The 14,374-nt window shown below is 46.7% G+C and overlaps 1 protein-coding gene across 1 annotated transcript in view; it reads right to left on the bottom strand.

Annotated features, from left to right (window-relative positions):
• limd1a (LIM domains containing 1a) overlaps nucleotides 1-14,374 on the bottom strand; it is a 43,331-nt gene that overhangs the window by 21,567 nt on the left and 7,390 nt on the right. Inside the window, exon 2 of the mRNA XM_076280143.1 lies at nucleotides 8,065-8,166. Within this exon, the coding sequence (XP_076136258.1) occupies nucleotides 8,065-8,166 (102 nt within the window). The remainder of the gene's footprint in view (nucleotides 1-8,064; nucleotides 8,167-14,374) is intronic.

Below are 14,374 nucleotides of genomic sequence, written 5' to 3' on the forward strand. Positions count from 1 at the left end.
AAAAGCACTTAGTCATTTCATATGTAACCATGACAGACAACCAATCCTTGAGCGCTTCGGGAAGAGAGCAGTGATTGGTGGAGAGGGAGCGTGGAGCCTCTGAGGGGTTTGACCACAGTGAGCACTCTGTTCCCTGTTCTCCCCAGCGGATCGGAGAACAACACCCTCTCTCTCTCTCTCCCTCTCTCTCTCTCGTAGCCAGGGGCCTGAGAGCAGGTATTCAGAACACTCGGAACGTTCCGGACACCTCTGTGGTTCCAGAGTGTGTGTTGGCCTTCTCTAGCGCTGGCAAAACAGCCCAGCTCTGTGGGTTCTCCTGCAGGCTGACACACACCCGACTCTGTGGTGAAATCTCCTCTGGGAGGACTGTGGCAGATTGACACACCTGGTTGGCACAGCCATGCCCTCTGTGCTGGAACAGGGCACCTTTGTGAGGGATAAGATGCGCCTACACAGCCTTCGTCAGGTCATGCCATGCGATAGCCAATGAAACACCACGGCGGTAGTGTGTCCACTGCATCCTGCTGCCACTTCCTGTCGAGGGCTCTAAGGCACTCGCCAGCATTTGAGGAAGAAAAATAAAACAAGTCTGGCCTACTGGATTATCTGTATAATCTGATGGATACTAGCTCTGCTTTTCTCTGCTTTGTTTTGCTTTGCTTTGCTTTGCTTTGCTTTTTCTCTTTTGAAGCTCTCCCTACGGTCCTGCTCCTTTTAAGGGGCTCTGGAGGCTCAGCAGCAGGTTATTTCCAGAGTGCCTCTAGAGTGCCTCCAGCCCACTCCAGCCCACTCCTGCCCACTCCAGCCCACTCCTGCCCTCCCAGAGGGGCCCTGGTGCTCCTGGAGGCCCCCGTGAGGCAGCTCTCCCTGGGGGTTGTTTTCTCAGCGCCTGGGTCTTTCAGATGGGGGAGTGGAGACAAGATCTCATACACACAAAGGCTCTCTTTCTCTCTCTCTCTCTCTCTCACACACACACACACACACACACACACACACGCACACACATGCACACACACACACACACACACACACACACACACACACACAGACATAAACACTCTGCTCTCTTTCACCTATACCCCCCCACACACATACACACACACACGCACACTCTGCTCTCTTTCACCTATACCCCCCCCCCCCCCACACACACACACACACACATGCATATATATGTGTGTGTGTGTGTGTGTGTGTGTGTGTGTATGTGCATGTGTGTGTGTGCATGTGTGTGTGTGTGCATGTGTGTGTGTGTGCATGTGTGGTGCGCATGGGTGCATGAGAGCATACTGAGCACCTTCTCTGCTTGCACCCCACCCTCCCCTCCCCAACCCAGCTGATATAACAGTCCTAACGGCCAGTCTGCGTGTGGTAGTGGTGTGACCCCTAACCCCCCCTCCCCCCCCCCTCACAGCATTTCTGCCCAGTTGAGGCTCACTCTGCTGGGCCAGGGGCCCTGGAGCACGGCCTCTCTGAGCTGGAGGTATGCAGCCTGAATTCCTTTACTATCTCCACAGTCTCATAGACACACAGGCCAGTATCTCATTTCTGGTAAATACACAAAGACAGGTGCAATGGCTCTTTAGTGTTCACGCTCGTTTACACACACACACACACACACACACACACACACACACACACACACACACACACACACACACACACACACACACACACACACACACCCCACTGATTAGAAACTATTAAGGTGAATGATGGATGAGGCTAAAGGTCTGGGCCAAGTGGAGCTCAGCTCAGCCGTCCTCTTACACACCACACTAGCTATACTCAGACCGGCTGTCCAGACATCCAGGAGAATGGTGTGTGTGTGTGTGTGTGTGTGTGTGTGTGTGTGTGTGTGCATGTGGCAAATAAGCTAATTTCCCAAATAGTTAGCGTGTTCTTTTAACCTAACAAGGCATCACCAGAGAGGTATAGCTCACACCCCTGACCCCCCCCCCCCCCCCCCACACACACACATCCCCCCAACACTCAACCTACACAGACACACACACACACGTACACACACAAGTTAAACTTAGACCAGGCTCTGACCTGCATCAGTTTTCCCTGGACTGGGCATAATTTCATCTGCGGTAGGACCACACACACACACACATACATAAACGCAGGAATGCAGTCAGCCAGCAAGAAAAAATAAATAAACAAAAAATAGACTCTTCACTGCACAAACAGCCAAACTGAATACCACACGTCTGTGTTCAAGCTGAGGGGTCAAAGGTGTGCTTAAATAAGGAACTCACATTTATACAATTTAGCATGAACTCAGACAGACACTTTGTTTAAGTCAGTGTCGAGAGTAAGGTGTGTGTGTGTTGGGACTATAGTGGGCGTGTTGAGAGTAGGGGTGTGTGTGTTGGGAGTAGGGGTGTGTGTGTTGAGAGTAGGAGTGTGTGTGTTGAGAGTAGGGGTGTGTGTGTTGAGAGTAGGTGTGTGTGTGTGTTGGGAGTAGGTGTGTGTGTGTGTTGGGAGTATAATGGGTGTGTGTGTTGAGAGTAGGAGTGTGTGTGTTGGGAGTAGGATTGTGTGTGTTGAGAGTAGGAGTGTGTGTGTTGGGAGTAGGAGTGTGTGTGTTGGGAGTAGGTGTGTGTGTGTTGGGAGTAGGAGTGTGTGTGTTGGGAGTAGGTGTGTGTGTGTTGGGAGTATAGTGGGCATGTTGAGAGTAGGAGTGTGTGTGTTGAGAGTATTGTAGGTGTGTGTGTGTGTGTGTGTGTGTGTGTTGGGAGTATAGTGGGCATGTTGAGACTAGGAGTATGTGTGTTGGGAGTAGGATTGTGTGTGTTGGGAGTAGGATTGTGTGTGTTGGGAGTAGGTGTGTGTGTGTGTTGGGAGTAAGAGTGTGTGTGTTGAGAGTAGGTGTGTGTGTGTTGAGAGTAGGTGTGTGTGTGTTGGGAGTAGGTGTGTGTGTGTGTGTGTTGAGAGTAGGAGTGTGTGTGTTGGGAGTAGGTGTGTGTGTGTTGAGAGTAGGTGTGTGTGTGTTGGGAGTAGGAGTGTGTGTGTTGAAAGTAGGTGTGTGTGTGTTGGGAGTAGGTGTGTGTGTGTGTGTTGGGAGTAGGAGTGTGTGTGTTGAAAGTAGGTGTGTGTGTGTGTGTTGGGAGTAGGAGTGTGTGTGTTGAGAGTAGGAGTGTGTGTGTTGGGAGTAGGAGTGTGTGTATTGAGAGTAGGTGTGTGTGTGTGTGTGTTGGGAGTAGGAGTGTGTGTGTTGAAAGTAGGAGTGTGTGTGTGTTGGGAGTAGGAGTGTGTGTGTTGAGAGTAGGTGTGTGTGTGTTGAGAGTAGGTGTGTGTGTGTTGGGAGTAGGAATGTGTGTGTTGAGAGTAGGTGTGTGTGTGTTGGGAGTAGGTGTGTGTGTGTTGAGAGTAGGTGTGTGTGTGTTGGGAGTAGGAATGTGTGTGTTGAGAGTAGGAGCGTGTGTGTTGAGAGTAGGAGCGTGTGTGTTGAGAGTAGGAGCGTGTGTGTTGGGAGTAGGAGTGTGTGTGTTGGGAGTAGGAGTGTGTGTGTTGGGAGTAGGAGTGTGTGTGTTGGGAGTAGGAGCGTGTGTGTTAGGAGTAGGAGTGTGTGTGTTGGGAGTAGGAGTGTGTGTGTTGGGAGTAGGAGTGTGTGTGTTGGGAGTAGGAGCGTGTGTGTTGGGAGTAGGAGTGTGTGTGTTGGGAGTAGGAGTGTGTGTGTTGGGAGTAGGAGTGTGTGTGTTGGGAGTAGGAGTGTGTGTGTTGGGAGTAGGAGCGTGTGTGTTGGGAGTAGGAGTGTGTGTGTTGGGAGTAGGTGTGTGTGTGTTGAGAGTAGGAGCGTGTGTGTTGGGAGTAGGTGTGTGTGTGTTGCAGTGGCGGCTGGTGGTTAAAAAAATAACGGAGGAAGGAATGTCTGCTTGATTGGCGTTAGTGGCAAATGTGAGGTTGTGATGGTGTTGGTGGCATATGTGAACAATAGAGTATGTAGGCCGCCTACCCAGACACATTTATAGCAGCAGTATGTACTATGTAGCATTTTAACTGGCAATGTTGTGCAATAAATGCTGTTCTGACATTCTCGGGGGGAGGGGGGTTTTGCTCAGTGTAATACATTGGCAGAAAAGTCTATAATAATAAAAATAGACACTTGTTTTATAAAACCATGTAACTATTTACCATTAAAAATAGACCTTAAATGTGGTTATTTGTAACATGCTATTGTTTTAAAGCCAAATCGCTATAATTTAAAGACAGGTTGTAATAGCTAAGTGGGAATTTATGAAAGCATACTCGAAAGGCAAATGTTATTGAAGACGTCATTAAAGGAATGCATCATGGTCTGAAACATTCATTAACAATGTTACCATCCAAAGATACATTTAGAACGGTGAAAACAAGAACATAACAACAAGAACCTTATTTAACAATTGTTTAGTTAAGGCATAACTTGGATGATTATAACGACGCATAACTATCCAAAAATGTTTTATCACCAAGTGAACTGTCCACGTATGTGACAGGCCAGCAGTAGGCTATGGCTGATTGTTTTCTGTGCTAACGTTACCAGTTAGCCATGAGTAGCCTATTTGTCTGACTATGTAGCATTCAGTAGCCTACACTTACCATAATGTTTTGGAATATGAATTTTTGGAGCTGGTCTTCCTGCTTTGATAAACATTATCAGTGTCTTTGAATGTATAAAAGATTTGAGATTGTCCTCTGATTCCATTGTACTGTTTATTTTACGAGCAAAAAACAAGCTTTCCGTTCAACATAAGATTCGTAGTTTGACTGCAGATAACATTCTTGAACCGTTGCCGCTAAAAACAGCACCCCCTATCGCAATTGAAAATTACTGTACGGAGGAGCTTCCTCCCTTGGCCATTGAAAACGACGTGATTCAAGAGCCGCTGGGGTCCGAGGCGTTTATAATGGACTTCAATGAGGGGCTTGAGGAGGAAGCTCCTCCATACAGTAATTTTCAATTGCGATAGGGGGTGCTGTTGGCATTTTGACCTAGGGGAACGATTTTGTTCATTCAAAGTGTTAAAAATAGTAATATTAACAGTAATTTATCAGATTAGTAATTCACTTTATATATTTTTTATTTTTCTCTGAAATTTTAGGGAGGGTGTTCCTCCCTTTCCTCAATGAAGGAGCCTCCTCTGGTGTGTTGGGAGTAGGAGCGTGTGTGTTGGGAGTAGGTGTGTGTGTGTTGGGAGTAGGAGCGTGTGTGTTGGGAGTAGGTGTGTGTGTGTTGGGAGTAGGAGCGTGTGTGTTGGGAGTAGGAGCGTGTGTGTTGGGAGTAGGTGTGTGTGTGTTGGGAGTAGGAGCGTGTGTGTTGGGAGTAGGAGCGTGTGTGTTGGGAGTAGGTGTGTGTGTGTTGGGAGTAGGAGCGTGTGTGTTGGGAGTAGGTGTGTGTGTGTGTGTTGGGAGTAGGAGTGTGTGTGTTGGGAGTAGGGGTGTGTGTGTTGGGAGTAGGAGCGTGTGTGTTGGGAGTAGGTGTGTGTGTGTGTGTTGGGAGTAGGAGTGTGTGTGTTGGGAGTAGGAGTGTGTGTGTTGGGAGTAGGAGTGTGTGTGTTGGGAGTAGGAGCGTGTGTGTTGGGAGTAGGAGCGTGTGTGTGTGTGTTGGGAGTAGGAGTGTGTGTGTTGGGAGTAGGAGTGTGTGTGTTGGGAGTAGGAGCGTGTGTTTTGGGAGTAGGAGCGTGTGTGTGTGTGTTGGGAGTAGGAGTGTGTGTGTTGGGAGTAGGTGTGTGTGTGTTGAGAGTAGGAGTGTGTGTGTGTGTGTTGAGAGTAGGAGTGTGTGTGTTGGGAGTAGGAGTGTGTGTGTTGGGAGTAGGAGTGTGTGTGTTGGGAGTAGGAGTGTGTGTGTTGAGAGTAGGAGCGTGTGTGTTGGGAGTAGGTGTGTGTGTGTTGAGAGTAGGAGTGTGTGTGTTGGGAGTAGGTGTGTGTGTGTTGGAAGTAGGTGTGTGTGTGTTGAGAGTAGGAGCGTGTGTGTTGGGAGTAGGTGTGTGTGTGTTGAGAGTAGGAGTGTGTGTGTTGGGAGTAGGTGTGTGTGTGTTGGAAGTAGGTGTGTGTGTGTTGAGAGTAGGAGCGTGTGTGTTGGGAGTAGGTGTGTGTGTGTTGAGAGTAGGAGTGTGTGTGTTGGGAGTAGGTGTGTGTGTGTTGAGAGTAGGTGTGTGTGTGTGTTAGTGTTAATTTTGTCACCTATTTTTAATTTAGTCTTAGTCTTGTGACGAAATGTCCTTTTTAGTCTTTGTCATATTTAGTCATTCAAATATCATTTTTGTTAGTCAAGTTTTAGTCGACTTAAAATCTCGTCATTTTAGTCTAGTTTTAGTCAAAAGAAAACTAAAGGTATCTTAGTCTTAGTCAGTTTTAGTCAACACATTTTAGTCTTTTTTTTTATAACAAATTATTTCTGATTACCATTTGAGTCAAATAGTGTTTCACACATCTCAATTTTCCAACAATATTGTGTGTCCACAGGGCTACTCGTCTGTTATAATTACTCATTCTGATTTTTTGTCAGTCAGTATGTTTACATGCACAGGTAAGTCGAGCTACAGTTATAGCTCGGCTGGGATTTGACCATAGACAGTAAAAGATTTGACTGGACCACTGTCATATTCGTAGACCAGTGTTTCTCAAAGTGTGGTCCGGGAATCACTGGTGGTCCGCAAGCTATCCCAAGTGGTCCGCGAGCAGACGTGGTAAAATATAATGAGTTGTTTGCAATATTGAACCAACTTGTATGTAAAAACAGTTCTGCAACACTGTCTATGTAAGATATGCCAGTTTAAATCATACAGTATGATTTATGATCCACACAATAAGCAAAGTGCAAAGACAATAAGCAAGGTGGTTCAGTGAGTAGGCCTATTGTGTAGATTAATTACAGGCTACTGTTGAAGTAGGTCTAATCTTTTTTTTTTTTTAGCTAGGGTTAGTTAAGCGGTCCTGAAACTGAAAAAGTTTGAGAAACACTGTCGTAGACCAAAGTATTAATGTTTTACTCCGCCTCGCTAGATGGCGATATGCGCCCAAACACAACACATTCCCCATCTTAGCCATAGCTAACTTGCTAGCGAACTTTCCATATTAGCTTACTTGCTAGCAAACTTTGCATCATCAGTCTAACTAGTTAAATAGTTGACATTACATGATGAACATTTTCGTATGGACATTCTGGGGGATGTTAATTTGTATGAGAGAAGCTTCAACTTCTGGGTATGTAGCATTGTGGCATAAAGCTGAGGTAGTTAGCTTGCTAACTCTGGCAGAAATCTCGTGTTCTTGTTCCATGTAGTTTCGTGTTGCAGCCACAGGGTTGCAGCAACAGCACGTAGACTAGCCTACAGGAAAGCTGTTGCGTATGAACTCATTCGGAATATTTTGAAAACTTAACAGCTAGATATTCTGTCTTCTCATTTTGTAGACGAAAATGAAGAGAGATTTTATCTTAGTTTTTATTTCATGCAAAACATTTTAGTCTTGTCTTTTTTCGTCAACAATAATGCATCTTAAGATAGTCTTAGTCAGTGTTTCAGGACATTACTGCCGTCTCGTCATCGTCTCGTCTTAGTCATGAAAAAAAAGGTCGTTGACAAACATATTTCCTCTCGTCTTGTCTGACGAAATTAACACTAGTTGGGAGTAGGTGTGTGTGTGTTGAGAGTAGGTGTGAGTGTGTTGGGAGTATAGTGGGCGTGTTGGGAGTAGGTGTGTGTGTGTTGGGAGTAGGAGTGTGTGTGTTGGGAGTAGGAGTGTGTGTGTGTGTGTGTGTTGGGAGTAGGAGTGTGTGTGTTGGGAGTAGGTGTGTGTGTGTGACTCTGTCATCAGGGCATGTCAACGTGTTTTATGTAAAGTATAAAAATTAGAAATGTGATCATGTAAGTGCCAGGAGACGTGCTTTGAGTTTGAGTGTACTGTCTTTATGTGTGTAATATGAGTCATTTCAGTGTAAGAGGATGTGTGTGTGTGTGTGTGTGTGTGTGTGTGTGAGGTATATGTGTGTGTGTGTGTGTGTGTGTGTGTGTGTATATATGTGTGTGTGTGTGTGTGTGTGTGTGTGTGTGTGTGTATGTGGTGACTTACTGCAGGCACTACAGGTGAAGCAGCTGTCATGGTAGAGGCTCCCCATAGCCTGGCACGCTTGGCTCGCTCCATACACCGCCTTACTGCACTTTACGCAGTTACCTAAAACACACACATATGCACACAATTACAATACAATACCCACAAATGCACAACACACATAGCACAGCACAGCACAGCACAGCACAGTACAGCAACACACCACACACAACACAACACACACAGCACAGCACAGCACAGCACAGCACAACACAACACAGCACAACACAGCACTAATAAAAGAGTTGGTCCAAAGTCCAAATTCAAATAGATTCCTAACACAAATAGATTCCTAATCTATGTGTGTGTGGCAACACTCAAGTCAGATAACCTAAATTAGGCCTGCAAACACAAGACAGCTAAAGGGACCGATTACAATGAGAGAAATCTGTGTGTGTTTTGTTCTTATTCATAGTTATGACCTAAGAGGAACGGAGAATGTGTGTGTGTGTGTGTGTGTGTGTGTGTGAAAGAGAGAGAGAGAGAGAAAAAGAGAGAGATCACCAACGTAAGAAGAAACACAGGAACTTAGGGGGTCTGCACCCTCTCTCTCTAGCCCTCTATTATGAGTACATGGGCAAACAGAAACGGCCTGGAAAGGAAGAGATGTTTGGGTGCCGACATTCCAACACACTCAGCAAATCTAGTTTTCATGCATGTGTGTGTGTGTGTGTGTGTGTGTGTGTGTGTGTGTGTGTGTGTGTGTGTGTGTGTGTGTGTGTGTGTGAGAGAGAGAGAAAGAACGTCTGTGCTCATGAGTGTCCGTGTGTGTGTGTGTGTGTGAGAGAGAATGTCTGTGCTCATGAGAGTGTCAATGTGTGTGTGTGCGTGCATAACAGTCCAGAGCCGCCTGCCCCCAGCTTGTCTGGTCAGGGAAGGAAATCTAATCCAATTTGCGTGTTTGGTTTGGCACAGGGACTGAGGAGACGGTCCCACAGACAGTGCAATCAAACTGCCAAGGGTTCCCACCGAACGTGCCACCAGAACACCCCCCACTACACACACACACACACACACACACACACCATGCCTAGCCTATTCACATCAACAGGAAGACACAGAGGGGGTGTCAGGAAGTAAAGAGACAACCAGAAAAAAAAAAGAGGCAGACCAGTGGAGTGTGGACCCAGCTGGTGATCAGCCAGGCCGCTGTTTTAACCCAACACACACACACACACACACACACTCACATACACACACACACACTTCGTTGTCGGTCCTCACGGGATACGAGACAGCCGTTATTCAATTACAGCAGACCCAGCCCTGTCCGAGCTTATTTCCCCCTCTCTCTCTCGGTTTTGATCTCTCTCTCTCTCCCTCTGTCACTTCCATTATGTCTGCCGCCTCAACCCCTCCCCTGAGGTTTCTGTCTAGTGGGCACAGCCAGTGGTCTTTAGCCCCCCCCCCCCACACACATACACACACACACACAGGCTTGACACAGTCATACTCTTCACTCATGTAATGACAAACACACACATGGACACAACACACACATATGGACAAGAGCAGAGGCCTTCACCTACTCGTCCAAGACCAGAGAACGCATTCGGTTCGGTTCAGAATTCCTTGAAGCCAGGTGCTGTCTAGTGAACCAGCCCGCATTCCACCAGTTTTTTTTTGTTGAAATATTTCTTTTTTGGCTTTTTGCCTTTTATTTGGACAGGACAGTGGAAAGTGACAGGAAGCAAGCGGGAGAGAGAGATGGGGTGGGATCGGAATATGACCGCAGGTCGGATTCGAACCTGGGTCCCTGTGGGCACAAGGACCCGTATATGGTACGGGCGCTGTAGCCTGCTGCGCCACAGCACCCCCCATTCCACCAGTTTTGAACAGAACCAAGGATGCGTCATCAACAGAGGGTGTTGCATGCATAAACAAAAGTTAATGAGATGCATGAACAGGAAGATGATATGACAGTTGTCCCGTAAAAACGGTAGAAATGAAGTGTGTAAAATGCTGGTTAACGTCTGCAGTGTAGTGCTAGTTGACTAGTTTTGTTTACTCATGGCAACAGTTGATATGGAGGAAAGACTCCAGCTTTTAGCATTCTGACACGCCCAAACAACCACAAAAAACAACTATTGGTAACACTTTACTTGACAGTATCGACATAAGATACACATGAACCCTAACCCTAACTCTAACCCTAACTTGTTATGACAAAAACAGAATGACACTTAATGACAGAAGCGTTATGTCATAAACGTTTATGACTTGTTTATGACACGTTCATGACAGTGTCATGTCACTCTTATGTTGATATTGTCAAGTAAAGTGTAACCCAACTATTTTTTGGTTCCAGCTTTGAACCAAAGTGCCACGTTCCAAACTGGTTTCAAATGTTGAATGGTACAAAACAGTATCGAAACCGGTTCTCTGTCGGTAGAAAGGGCGAAGTGTGATCAAGCAGACACCAACCAAACTGGCAGACAACTGACAACTGCCAAACTGGCAGTGCACACTAACTTTAAAACCTCCTGTGCTGTAAATTCTACCATCAACTGATTTAACTTGTTATTAAAGGTGCTCTAAGCGATTCCACGCCTTTTTTAGGCTAAAACATTTTATGTCACTTACTGCAAACAGCACCTAACCAACCGCTAGCTGGCTGTGTCCTGAATACACTGTAAAAAAAACGCAATCTCTGTGGACAGCCCAGGCTCCATGAACGGCAACAAAAACAACCTGGGCAAACCTAGCCCATGAAAACATAACAAACTGTTCCAGCAAATCACAGACGAGATGCGCGTTTAGGAGAGTTTCAATTGCACGGGAGCAGCACGGGAGGGACGGGGAGGAAGTAGCGAGCTACTGTAGCTCTCTGTTTTTGTTTGAAAGTCAACAGAAGTGACGTTGCCCAGCATCGCTTAGAGCACCTTTAACATCACATTCCTCACCTTTCCAAATGACCTTAGGGAACTCTATAGGTTGTGTTTATTTTGGGTTTGTGTTAGGCATTTCTGAGACAGGACAGTTGACATGACAAGGACATATGTGGAGGCTGGATCTCAGGTGGGGTTTGAACCTGCATCCTCACTGGCTCTATGACCCATACGTAGTAAGGACACTAACACACCACTGTGCTCCAGCTCCACCTGAACAAAACGAGCTGCTCTAAAAGTTCATCAAGTACACAACTCACGAAAGAATCTATAAACACAGATTTACTACCATCAAGACTCCAGGGGTGTAAGGATGAGTCAGTCAGAAGACACGAAGGTACAAAGATGATTCTTCAGAAGTTATTTATTAACTCGTCTGGGCTGAGAAGTGGTTCGTCTCGGCTGCCTCCATCGAGTCGCGTTATCGTGTACGACGTCTACACAGCCCTGGGCCTGGGCGGTAAGCACAGACCACACACACAAAAGACGCTTTGTGAGGGATCCTGTAGGCCAGCTCTCTATGTGCTGATCTTTGGAGACGCCAGAGCGTTGGAAAAGACCAGGAAGAGAGAGAGAGAAAAAAGAAAGAGAGAGAAAGAAAGAGAGAGAGAGAAAGAGAGAGAGGGAGGCAAGAGCACCCCCCCCACACACACACACACACCTCACCCCTGGGTCTGGGAGCAGGGGGCAGGAGGGCTTGAGCTCCTGCAGGGTGGGATGGGGGGGGGGGGGCAGAGGTGGTGGCAGCGACGTACACAAAGGAGCCTCTGTTTCCTCTGGCATCCAGCAAACATCAGGCTGCCCACACCACACCACACCACACCACTCCAGCCAGACAGGCCGACCGCCAGCCTCTGCCCACTACTGCTGTGCTCTCTCTCTCTCTCTCTCTTTCTCTACTTCCCTTTCTCTCTTCATGTCTCTCTCCCTCACTCCATCGGCCAGAGGCACAGTCTTGGTCTCTCTACACCATCTTTCTTTCTCTCTCTTTCTCTCAGAAACCGAGCCAACTAGCCAGCCTCTGCCCACAGCAACTGAGCTTTCTCTCTCCACTTCTCTCTCTTTCCCTTTTTCTCTCTCTCCCTCTCTCCACAGAGAAACACAGTCACACTTTCCTAAATTCAAATTCAATAAGCTTTATTGGCATGACTGTAAAAGCTACAATATTGTGTACACATAACAACAAAATCAAAAATATCAAGAAGAGAAACATATTTGACATCTGATTTGACCCCTCCCTCTCTCTCTCTCTCTCTCTCTCTCTCTCTCTCCACTCCAAAAAAACTCCCTTGATAGAGATCAGCTGTGTTCAGCAGCATTGGCAGGGGCTGGCCCCGTGCTTTAGAGAAGCACTTGTCCTAAAGTGGTCCTCCAGCTGCAGGTGTGGACATGAGTGGACTACAGGTTAACCTGTGTGCCTCTGTTTTTGACCTCACCTACAGATGCTGAAAGAGCTTTTCCATTTACTCATCAACACTTTGAGCTAAAGTAACGTCCAGGTGAGAAGAGAGGAGAGGCTCAGGCAGATGTGAAGTAGAGCGAGTGGGATTTAGCAGACTCTTTTATCCACAGTGACCAAGGACTCGAAATGTTTTGAGTTGGAACCCAGACTGACCGTCTCTCTGACATCACCACTAGCACAGCTCCACCACGCCCCCAACGGAGAGGCAGAGATGAGATGAGGTGATGCATGAGGTCCTGTTGCTGCAGTGTGTGTGCACTGGCCTGGTCAAGTCTGCATGCATGCCTGAAGATGCCAGTTTCCTCTGCTTATGTTAGCCACTGTCCGAAACACAGATACTATACTGTAATAATACTCCAGCAGAGACTGACCCCGACAGCTAGCCCAGAGGAGATTAGACGGTAAATTACTGGCCATCTTTGGAATGACCACTCACTTCCTGCATACAGGAATCTCCCAGATATCTCCTGACTACAGGAAATGTCTGCAGTGGGCTCATGGCATCTGTGATAACACATCAGCCCACTGAGGGTCAGAAGGAAACAGACACTCTAATTTGTGTGATACGCACGCAATGCGCTATACAATGCAGCAATACCATCCCGCACAAACTAATGCTAATTTAATCACTGGGCAAAAACATCTTACTAATTTAATGCCAAGCAACACCACACTACCCGCAACACCAGTGTGTCAGCGCACAGAAGAGGAAGCTTTCAGTACATCAATTCCTTTAAAGTAACACCATTTCCATGAAACTCCTAAAAATCATAGACAACAAGTCTCACTTTAAGTCAACATCCATCTCGTTCCTCATTACTCAACCGATTTCTGCATTGCCACTTGTCGTTGTCAATAAATGACCAAATATTGGTATTAAAGCTTGTTGTCACTGTGAGGTCACAGCCACAGCACGGTAGTCTTACGTAATGTGCTTTGTGGATTCAAACTAGACCCTGAGGGGCTTATTTGTGTCAAAAACAGGTCTCAAAAACATGTTCTGGGGGAAATGGGATACATCTAGTTATATAGTACTTACTCATTTTTGTTCCTTTATCAAAAACTTTTCATCCAGGTCAATCACAGTACAGTTAATGGCTGACAATCTGAGCCATGAATTTGGAGAGAAACTAGGTCTTTGTGACTGTTTGCACTTTGTGTTACCGTAGTGATGACCTCACCATTCCCACAAACATGCTCAGTCCCAGGAGGACTGGGGGCAGCTGAGCTGAGCTCCTGCCTTTGACCTGATGGGCTCCTCTGATAAATTTAGCTTCTGTGTTTGCTGGGAAAGTAGATCAATAGCTCTATACATTTTACAGGACCGCTGTTACTTTGCTTACCTGGAACCAGCTCCTAAGGGACCCTGGCACTGTGTGTGTGTGTGTGTGTGTGTGTGTGTGTGTGTGTGTGTGTGTGTGTGTGTGTGTGTGTGTGTGTGTGTGTGTGTGTGTGCTCTCTAGTCTGCCTTCCTTCCTCTCAGTCCCTATCAGGCATCTTTATTCCACTGGATTCCCATCTTAACTCACTGAGCCTAGTGCACGCACACACACACACACTGTACACACACACACACACACACACACACACACACACACACACACACACACACACACACACACACACACACACACACACACACACACACACACAAACACACACACAGACAAGAGGCCACTTGAGGGTACTATGTGTCCCAAACACACATGTGTGTCTAAAAGCAAATTGGTGGCTTTTCATGATAATGAAGTCCCTGTGGAGAGGCTCTGCCACTCACAGAAGCCCATAGAACCCTAACACTAGCCTAGCATTCCACAGCACCCTATTTTAGAACACACCACAGGCCCACACTGAATCTGAAGAACCGCTTGGTATCTAGCCTACTACAGAATTAAAGTCAACATCCAAGCAATACACTGCT

This window comes from Alosa pseudoharengus, unplaced genomic scaffold (genome assembly GCF_046254945.1).
Source record: "Alosa pseudoharengus isolate Yale_2024_CS ecotype anadromous, Long Island Sound unplaced genomic scaffold, YU_APseudo_1.1 YU_APseudo_1.1_scf_12, whole genome shotgun sequence".
Taxonomy (NCBI): domain Eukaryota; kingdom Metazoa; phylum Chordata; class Actinopteri; order Clupeiformes; family Clupeidae; genus Alosa; species Alosa pseudoharengus.